The sequence below is a fragment of the Halichoerus grypus genome, chromosome 13 (assembly GCF_964656455.1).
Source record: "Halichoerus grypus chromosome 13, mHalGry1.hap1.1, whole genome shotgun sequence".
In the NCBI taxonomy this organism is placed as follows: domain Eukaryota; kingdom Metazoa; phylum Chordata; class Mammalia; order Carnivora; family Phocidae; genus Halichoerus; species Halichoerus grypus.
The window spans coordinates 745,989-756,285 of record NC_135724.1 but is presented as its reverse complement, the minus strand read 5'-3'; the positions used below and the strand labels follow the sequence as shown (position 1 = coordinate 756,285).

At 60.4% G+C, this 10,297-nt stretch overlaps 1 protein-coding gene across 4 annotated transcripts in view; it reads left to right on the top strand.

The window, feature by feature from the left end:
• NFATC1 (nuclear factor of activated T cells 1) overlaps nucleotides 1–10,297 on the top strand; it is a 106,885-nt gene that overhangs the window by 2,798 nt on the left and 93,790 nt on the right. Inside the window, exon 1 of one of the 4 annotated variants that reach the window (XM_078060157.1) lies at nucleotides 1,405–1,733. The exons of 2 other annotated variants lie outside the window; for them this stretch is intronic. In XM_078060157.1, coding sequence (XP_077916283.1) covers nucleotides 1,664–1,733 — 70 coding nt within the window. In that variant the 5' untranslated portion in view covers nucleotides 1,405–1,663. Of the gene's footprint in view, nucleotides 1–1,404; nucleotides 1,752–10,297 lie in introns of those variants that run through there. One more of the 4 variants, XM_036068823.2, reaches the window with a different exon arrangement.

Genomic DNA, 10,297 nt, shown 5'->3' with positions numbered 1-10,297 from the left:
AACCCACTTTCTCTCGAACCTTGAACAAAAAGCTGTAGTCTACACTGATGGCAAGGGCTGTTACTTCCATGTAAATTTTTGGTGGGGATTAGAGGCGGCTTCGGGGAAAACAACTGCAAAGAGAAAATGAAGTGCTGCTTTTCAACAGAAACAGACTCTATTTGCCCGAAGGTCAGCAAAAAAGCTAACTAAAACACAACAACCCTCCAACATACATCTCAAAGTGAGGACTATTATTAGAAACTAAATCAGGCCAAAGTGAACCATAGTTTATCACTGGAGAAAACCAGCCATTTGAAAAGGGTCCTGGGAGAGAAGCATGGTGGAGGGGGGCAAGTGATTTGCAGGTTATTTGCTTCCGGAAAGAGCAATACCCGCAGGGCCAAAGGGCCTGCAGGGCAGAAAAGAGGGCGCGTGTCATTGGCAGCAGAGTGCAGAGATGGACGGCTGCACCACCCTTTTTCTCGAGTCCCATGAAGGCGCCCCCTGCTATTCCAGATGTTGGTTGCGCATGGTGCGAAGACACTGGGGACAGTCAGCAAACAGCTGGGACAAAGAACACAAGGCAAGAGTGGTGCCGGGCCGGGCCTTCACCGGCCGTGTGCGCGGCCGGGCTGCTGCGTCCTGGCCTTGGGTTTGGATGCCCGCGCACCGCGCACTCAGCCTCTGAAAGCTCTGCAGTCACCTGTGGACACGGAGGCGAGTGGACATGAATTTTAAGAAGTCGCGGGCCGAAGTGAACGGTGTTCCAAGGCAGCCCGGGGCAGGTGGGCGCTGGCCTGGAAGGAAGACGCGGTAGCTGCGGGCGTCTGGGGGCAACAGCGCGGCTCCGGCGCGAGGGACAGCCCTGCCAGTCCCGGGGGCTCCCGCTTCCTGGCACTCTCGGGTGGCCTGTGTAGCTGTGGGGCCGGGAAGCGGGGCGTTGCCCGTTCATACAGCCCGGCGGGCTGGCGCTGGCCTGCGTGTGCGCGCCGGGCGGACGTGCGTGTTGTAGACTCGGGCACCGACCGACACGCGCCAAGTCCTCACTGCGGGAGAGGCCCCGCGCTCCGAACCCTCCGCACCGTCAGGAGGCTCGGCTGCGGGCGGCCCTCTCCTGGGGCGTCAGGCTTGATCTCGGCGCCACTCGGGGCCGCGCGGGGGTGCGGGGCGCGGGCGGGGTCCCACCCACAGGCTCTCGGCCCGCCCCCCGCCCCGGGCCGCCGGGGCGCGCGTGGACCCCCGGGCGCGGGCGGGGGGCGGGGGACACGAGCGAGCCGCGTGCGCCCCGGCCGCCCGGAGAGTTTATTTAAAACTCGGAAGCCGCGGCCGGAGCGGCTTGTTTATGTCAACCCGGAAACAGCGGGGGCGGGGGAGGGGCGCGGGCGGGGGAGGGGCGCGGGCGGGAGTCACGTTACCCGGGGACGCGCGGCCCGGCGCCCGGCGCAGCCGAGCCCGGGGCGGCGCGACCACAGGTGCCGGCGGCCGGGGCCCCGAGGCGGGCCCCGACCCCGACCCCGACCGCGACCCCGCCCGACCCTGACCCGGGGTCCCGGCCCCTGACTAGGCCAGGACTCCGGCCCCCGAAACCCCAGACCCCGACCTAACCCGGCCGGGACCTTGACCCCAGACCCTGGACCCCGAGCCCCTCCGCGGACCCCGACCCGACCTGGCCCGTCCCAACATGACAGGGCTGGAGGAGGACCAGGAGTTCGACTTCGATTTCCTTTTCGAGTTTAACCAGAGCGATGAAGGTACCGCCGCTGCCCCAGGTGGGTCCGCGCGGGGCCTGGGGGGGGGGGGCGCGGGGAGCGGGGCCGTCGGAGGGCTGTGCTCGCGCCTGCGGGGCCGGGGCTGCGGGGCTGGCGATGGGGCGGGGGATAGAGGCGCAGGGCCCGGGGGATGCAGGGGCGGGGGTGCGGTTCCGACGTGCAGGACCGGGGGGTGCGGGGACCTGGGGTGGTGTCTGCGGTTGGGGTGCAGGGGCCTGAGGTCTAGGAGCAGGGGTGCACCCCGGGGGTGCAGGGGTCTGGGCCTGGGGGTGCAGGAACCAGATGAAGTCCGGGCCGGCTGGCCTGGGGGGTGCCCTGCCCCCAGGACACTGGGGAACCTACTAAAAGAGATCGAGTGTAATGGGGAGTTGTGCGTGAGTGGGAAAGGCCAGCGCTCTGGGGTGTTGCTCAGTGTGGACGTCGGGGTCAGAGAAGTCAGGTCCCCGGCCTGTGGGTCACACGAGTGTGGGGTCTGTCGAGCAGTCCTGCTGGAGGGCTGTCTACTTCAGGGTGCTGGCATGCTGCTGACACCAGCGGACACGAGTGTCCAAGGCCCTGGACTTGGACACTGTGGAGGGACAGGTGGTGAGCAGCCATTGCCAGAGGGCAGGAGGCCATGGAGCCCCTCCAGACCTGTCCCTGAGCACCCTTGTGCCCCTGGCCCCTCCCAGAAGCAGCGTTAAGTGGAACCAGCCCTCAGGGGCTCGGAGCCTTTTTCTCTTTCATTTTCTCTTCTCTGCAAAAATAAAGGTTTCAGTTAAACAACAAATAAAGGAAACCTCCAGGCTTCTGGAGTGGATGCTCTTGAGTAAGGGTGTGAGCTACTGAATGATCCCAGCCCGCTCGGGCGGCCGTGTCTGCGGGGGTGGGTCCGGGTGGGGGAGACCCCAGCGCTGGCCCCCCACCTCTCCTTTCTGTCCTGCCCACGTGGCGGAGAGTGAGGAAGCTGCCCGCGGCACACTTGGCTCGCACACGACGGCGTCTCTGTGGTGATTGTATAATATTTTCCATGTCGTTCACCACCCCTCTTTTAAAAACTGTAACGTCCTGTTCATTTTTAAAAAATAAACGTTCCAACCAGGCAGAGGCTGCCTGAACTTTGTTATCCGTACCCCAGCTTCGTCTTCGGCGGCTGTGGGTCTCCAGGCCTCCGGGGTCGGCGGGAGACAAGGCAGTTGTCTGGACCGGGATGGAAGTGGAGAAATGGTCCCTGAGGCCTTCTTGCTTTCCTGCCCGGGTCCGGCAGTCCGTGCTGCTCCCTCGGAGCGTCCCATCAGAGGATTTTCATCCCCCGGGCTCCGTCCTCTTAGCAGGTGTCTAGTGAGAGGCGCGAGGTGAAGACCACTGTATGGTGTGAGGGCCTGTCTGGACGGGCCTCCCTCTGCGGTCCTGGGCCCTGTGGCTCTCGGGGACCGTTCCTGCGCCCTCAGGGCTGCTGCCGTGCTGGAAGGCTGGCGTGCACAGGGCACAGGCTCTCTGTGGCTTCCGTGACTGGGGGCTCCCAGAGTCGGGGAGGGCCTCACCGCCTCCTTGTGCCTCCCAGAATGTCTGCTCCAAACTCCTAACTGATCCGTGAGCCAGTAACATTCTTAAGGCTGCCTTTAATCATCTTGGCTAAGTCGGTGCCCTAGCCCCAGGCTCCCGGGGCGGGGGGGGGGGGGGCACAGTCCAGTGAAAGCCTCCTTCAGGAAGGCCTCCAGGATCCGGGCGCCTGGGGCCCAGCATTCACCAGGCTCTGGGAGAAGGGAGGCCTCGGGCAGCTTGGAGACAGCTCTGGGGAGAGGAGGCCAGGCAGAGAAAAGAAAGGCTTCTTCCCCTCGTCGTGTGTTAGAAATTGCTAGAAAACACTCATTTTTTAACATATTTTTCTGAGAGATACTCACGTTTTCTTTCTTCATTTTATTAAGATTATTTTTTAAGAGCAGCTTTAGGGTCACAGCAGAATCGAGAGGAAGGTAGAGAGCTCTCCCCTAGACCCCCTGCCCTGACACACCTCAGTTGCCCTGTCATTTAACACCTGCCCAGAGTGCAGCACCTGTTAACTGTGCGGGACCTCCGTGGACGCGCCATTTTCGCCCACAGTGGACAGTAGGGCTCACTCTCGGCGGTGCGAGTGCATTCAGGCTTTCCCAGACGCACGATGTCACGTATCTGGTGTGACACTACCCACAGGAGACTCACCGCCCTGGAAATACCCCGTGCTCGGCCTGCGCATCCCTCCTCCCCCCCCAGCTCCCGGCCACCACGGGTCTGCACTGTCTCAATGGTTCTGCCTTTTCCAGAACGTCTTAAGCTGGAGTCTTACAGGACGTAGCCTTTCAGACTGGCTTCTTGCACTTAGTGAATCGCACTCAAGTTTCCTCTGTGTCTTTTCCATGGCTTGTAGCTCATTTCTGTTTAGTGCTGAGCAGTATCCCATTGTCTGGATGCACCACGGTGTATGAATCCATCACCTTCCGAAGGACGTCTGCGGTTGCTTCCGGGTTTTGGCGATTATTAGTGCAGTCTTTTTTTTTTGTTTTTATTAATTATAATATTGTATTGTAATTATTAAATATTAAGTTAATTCTCACATATTTGTATTAAGTTGTTACATTAAATTCTCCAGCCCTTAATGGATGATAGAAACGGCTTCACGTTATTTCTGGAATGAGCCTGGATATAAATAAGTGAACGGGTGACTCACGCTGAGTCGGGCTGTGAAGCAAGGTAACACGGCCTTATAGATTATACCGCACACGGGGTCAGGCACTCTGTCCAAGGACACGGGAGCCCTGACCGCGGCGGCCGTGCTCACTGGCGTCTGTCACGGTCCCCCGGGGCTGTGAGCGGCGTCCTCTGCCGCGAGGAGTCAGTGCGGGGGGAGGGGGGGGGGGAGCCTCTGCGCACATGGTCACTCCCATCACTGCGTCCCCCCTCAGGCCTGTGGCACCCCCAGGGGTCGCGTCTTCCCCGGGGCTTCAGGGCTGGAGTCCGTCCTTTCCACAGTGCTCGGCAGGAGCAAATAGAAACCGTTAGTTGAGAGAAAGAAAAGCGAATTTTTAATAATTTGCCCCAGGGCTGGGCAAGAGTGTTGTTTGCTCTCCCAGGGCCACCTCGTGTCCCCAAGGCCACGGGCCCTGAACCCCGTGGGCAGAAGGCTGGCTGGGCGGAGGGCGTCCCTCTCCGGAGAGGAGGGGACAAGGAGGCCCGTCCCTTCGGTCTCAGGAAATAGCTGCTCGCTGTGGGCTGGGAGGCGGGCGTGGTCCTGCTTCCCACCACGCTCCTGTGTTCTAAGTGATTTTTGGCCCCAAAGCTGCCAGGGCTGTTGCCCTGGCAACTCGGGAGGAAGTTGGCCAGGCCTCTGGGTCGGAGCTGGACTGTCCCCAGCAGACAGGCCGCCTCACGCCCCGAGAAGGCAGGTCTGCAGCTGGGCGCCGCGGGCGGCCCGTCCAGTTCACGCAGAGAGGGGGCGTCTTTGGAGGGACCTTTATTCCTGACTCCGTGCCCAGCAGTGTGTCGGTGATGGGAGGAGACCGGGGTCTCTGGTGCCGGGGACGCGGGGAGGGTGGGTCCTGCACCCAAGCAGGGATCTCGGGGGGCACCCTCCACTTGCGGGACAGGCATCCACACGCGTCCTGTGGGCAGCCCACCCCTACAGTTTGTCCCAAAGTTCCAGAGATGTTCTATCCAGGATGGTTATTTGTAGGACATTTTAATTTTGTATCTTTATCAAGGAGCACTGCAGCTGATAACAAACAACTTGGATGTTTTTTAGTTCTTCAAAAACAGGGAATGAGAAGGTGGAGGCCTGAGGTGACAAGATGTGTGTAGAGGATGCCGTCAGGGCACCCCGTGAGCTGTGCTGTGCAGGGGGGTGCAGGGGGGCGCCGTCAGGGCACCCCGTGAGCTGTGCTGTGCAGGGGGGTGCAGGGGGCGCCGTCAGGGCACCCCGTGAGCTGTGCTGTGCAGGGGGGTGCAGGGGGGCGCCGTCAGGGCACCCCGTGAGCTCTGCTGTGCAGGGAGGCGCCGTCAGGGCACCCCGTGAGCTGTGCTGTGCAGGGGGTGCAGGGGGGCGCCGTCAGGGCACCCCGTGAGCTGTGCTGTGCAGGGAGGCACTGTCAGGGCACCCCGTGAGCTGTGCTGTGCAGGGGGTGCAGGGGTGCGCCGTCAGGGCACCCCGTGAGCTGTGCTATGCAGGGAGGCGCCGTCAGGGCACCCCGTGAGCTGTGCTGTGCAGGGGGGTGCAGGGGGGCGCCGTCAGGGCACCCCGTGAGCTGTGCTGTGCAGGGGGGTGCAGGGGGCACCGTCAGGGCACCCCGTGAGCTGTGCTGTGCAGGGGGGTGCAGGGGGCACCGTCAGGGCACCCCGTGAGCTGTGCTGTGCAGGGGGGCGCCGTCAGGGCACCTCCTCAAGGCGTGGACTGAGGACCTGACGAAAGGCGAGGTGTGCTTGTTTCTGGAACTCACAGTAGCGTGTGCTGGTGTGACGAGGCCGTTCTCCTGGCCCGAGTGATCTTTCTCCCGGCGGGTTGTTGAGCCCCCGATGGCTCCGTGCGTTTCTGTGTGTCCCCCACGGCCGCCCTGGCCCTGGCCGCTGACGCGGTGCCTCCCAGCTGCGCACTGTAAATAGCGCCCTGCAGCAAGCTCTGGGCAGGAGTGTGTTTTGGTTTTGGGTTGTGTTGTTTTGTTTCCACTACCTGGGAAATTCTCATCCCGCTGCCTGGTAGCTTCGCGGTGCCCCCGGCGGGGACGTCCGCTCGGGCCTCTTGGAAGACAGGAACTTGCGTCCCAGCGCTCGGCTTCTCCATCCAGCTTCGTGTCCTGGGGTTCAACCCCAGCAGATGCCAGAGGAGAGAAGCCGGGCCGGGCATCTCAGTTTGTGGGAGCCCCGGCCGCTGCATCCGCCTGCCGCGCTGGGCCCACGGAGGGCAGGTGCCGGGCGCAGACGCTGTTGGCTTCGGTAGAAAGGACATGGATATACCTTTCTGGTGGTTGATCAGAAATGACAAAATTGTCTGGTTCTGAAATAAATTCTTTCTCAGAATGAGAGGACATCCTTCTGATAACTCTGGCATGAATTTGCCGAGCGCTGGACCAGCCTGGGCGCCGCACGCATCCTCCGCCCACCCTGGTGAGCATCCTCAGGTCCCCAGAGCACCTTGCCCGGGGCTTTGCGACTCCAGGGTGGACATGTGAGAACCAGGAGGCAGGGGGCAGGTCATGTCTTCAGAGGATGAGCCGCACTTTTATTACTGGTTAGTGCAGTGAACTGTTTTGAATACGCTCTCCATGATACTTGCTTTAACTGGGGCAGTTTCTTTTGTATTCACCTGCGCTGTAATTTAATGAATGATCCTTGGCAAACAGCCAGGCGGCAGAAAGTGACCCTAACGGGTGCTGAGCACTTTAAGTGGCTCCTGATGTGACGTGAATCAGCCTGAACGTCTCGGGATTGTTAAGAAGGTTACTGGAAATATCTTCATTCCATGTAAATGTAATCCTTTGAATAGTGAAATAATTCAGATTTGAATACGTTTTAGGGTGTAATGAAAGCAAACCGGGTGGGAGGGGGGAGGGAGGGCAGAGCAAGATGCCTCCCAGCGGGGAGACAGCACCCAGGGCCCAGGGGGGCGAGCTGGGACCTCCCTCTTGTATGTGTGTTTGTTCTAGAAGAGTGACCTTTATTATCCAGCAGCCCCCAACTCTTTGGTTGAGTGTTCGTAATGAAGTTCAAGTATTTAAGGCTTTCATTTTGTAATTTGTTTAATTAAGGAAAAGTCACGCTTTAAGTGAGTTTTTTTTTTTAAATAAAAGCTTTATGTTTTTTTTCTTTTCTCATCGAATTATGATTATTGACAGACTGGTTTACATAAAGGCCCCTCTTAGGAAGTTCTGGGAGTCGGGGGGCCCTTTCTGTCCTACACCCTGTGTCCTCCAGACCCTTGAGAAGACTGTGCTCATGCACCACTGGTCAGACCCGCCTCACTGTGCCATTTCACCCAGAACCCCCAGTGCCCCCCATGCCTGTACCACCCTGTGCGGTTGGAGCCTCGGACTCGGGCCACCCAGGAGCAGGGGCTGAGTCCCGGGGGCAGCTGCTGGGGAGGCCCCCAGACCTGCTCCACTGATTGCTAGGATTTGTTTTTTAAATCTTGGGATTACCTTCCTGCCAACAAATGTTAGTGCAACCATGGGCTCAGCTCTCTCTTTCTCTTCTAAGTTGATTTTTAATTTTTTAACTAGTCTTTACTCCCAATATGGGGCTCAAACTCACAACCCCGAGATCAAGAGTTGCACGCTCTTCCAACTGAGCCAGCCAGGCGCCCCATCTCTTAAATTGTAGACACATACAATACTCTTTTAACTGGGGCAGGAAATGCAGGGATCGGTCCATTAAACCTCCCTGGAGGTCGGACAACCTGGGAGAGTCCTGGGAGCTGGGGAGGCCTGGGGGCCCATCGCAGGGGCATCACGGACTCCTTGCGGGCGTGGCTTCATGACACACGTCTGTGCTCCACACGGCATCTAATAGTCCCCACCAGCCTCACGCCTCGTGCTTTGTCCGCCGTACTTGGTGGTTTCTCTTTAACAGGGAAACACGTTCTTCCCTGGATGCTAGGTCCTCGTCCTCCCACAGGTACAAGGGCTCCAACGCAGGGCCCACAGTACACGTGTTCACGCTGGCGGGGGTGGGCCAGGGCCTGGGGCACCTCGTCTGTCTGGGAGGGCCTGGCGAGGTTGTCCCTGTCGTTAGGACGATGGCGCCTCAAGGTCAGAGCTGCTCGGGGAGGAGACAGGCCGCACGCCTCACAGCTGCTGCTTGGACGCCCCCGCAGACAAGGCAGAGTCCCTCGTGCCTGTGGGCTCTTTGGGGGCCCCCGGGGTGTGTTGTCCACCCCGAAAGCCAAAGGGGAGCTGAGACCACAGCAGAGCGGCACTGTGGTTCTCTCTCTGTGGGCCCAGGAAAGTGTGTGTGGCCGGCACAGGGTGACGGCCGCCCTGGCGGAGGTGGCCCCCGGGGGTGTTGGGGGCAGACGCGGAGCAGGAGGGGCTGGGCTGGGACGTCGGCCAGAAAGGGGTGTGCAGCGTGCACCAGCCGCTGTTGGGAAAACACGGGTTCGAGATGCCTTAGCGCACATGGCGGCCCAGAAGGCAGGAGTCGGTGGCCAGTCGTGAACCAGATGCCAGGGATGGAGGGAGGCGAACATCTCTTTAACTCAGCTCTAATTATACATCGACATGATAAAGTTATCTGTTGAAGTCTACGTCCTAAAATTTCTGGCTTCTAAGCGTGTAACACAAACTCACACTCCATTAATATCCTCGGTATTGGTCCCGTGATGACAGGATGTGCCGCGCACACTCAGCCCGTCGCTCCCTGCGCTGGTCGGATCGGTCACGTCTGTAGGTGTGTGTGCGCCATACCTGTACGTACGTGTGTGCTTGTGCGGGGAGGACGCGCGTGGAGATGTGTGTATGAGTGGAAATACGTTTATGTATGGTCGTGCACTAACGTGCTTAAGGCTGGAAATGAGTAACTCTTGGTGGAGGCGAATCTCTCAGACGCCTTTCAGTGAGGGAGTGGTGATTAGCGGTCATGCCCCTGCAGCTCCTGACGGGTCCTGTGTGCGGGGCAGACCCTCCCGAGGATCAGCCTGCCTTCTGCGGGGCCTGCCCCCCCCGTGCCCCCGCTGCCCAGGTCCCTCTGGACGACGCCCCATCAGCGCCTGTGCGGCGGTCTGTCAGGTGCGCGGGTGGGGAAGTGTTGAAGGCAGATGTGCACAGGTGGCCCCCGTGGCCCCCAGGCCACCTCTTCCTGAGGAACCTTGACCTTCTCTGTGAAGTGCCTTTCCTGGGTTTTTAACTCCTTGTTTGATTTTTACAAAGACTGTAATTTTAAACTTTCGATGGTGGTGTGTGTGTTCAGGCTGTCCGTAAGCATGTGAGGGTGTGACTGGGGTACCGCAAGCGCCGCTGAGCATGGGACACGGTCCCAGGGCTGGCGGCACGGGGGCAGGTGGTGGGAGGCCCAGCGCCCCGCCTCCTGCCTGGGGAAGCGAGGGCCTGCTGCTTTCCTCGCACCCCGTGTCGGGGTTCCTGCTTGCCCCGCGGTCCGTGGGAGCAGATGGGGGACCGCCACTGGAGATAGGCAGCTGGGTCGCTGGGTGCATGAGCTCGAGGGCTTATCCAGGCCCAGCCGTCCTGAGGGGACCACTTCCTGTCCCTCGAAGCTTCTGGTCTGCTCCCTCTTGGGCAGGGCTCTCTCCCCCAGGGCATTTTGGCACGGACGCTGAGCGTCTGGAACGCTGATGCTCTCTTGGAAAGGGGGCGGGCCTGTGTGCTCTCCCCAGGCCACCTGTGAGGGGCCTGGAGGAACACAGCAAACAGGTTTTCCTGGGGGCTTTCTGAGCAGTAGAAGCAAGAACTTCTTGGTAGCAGGGACTGGGAGAACCTGATTGCCAGAAGGAGCGGCCAAATGGCTCCTTCTGGAAGTAAGCGATAGCAGACGTAGCCCGTCTGTTTGGGGTGCGAGACCCGTTTCTGTCCGTAAACACGGTGGGGTTT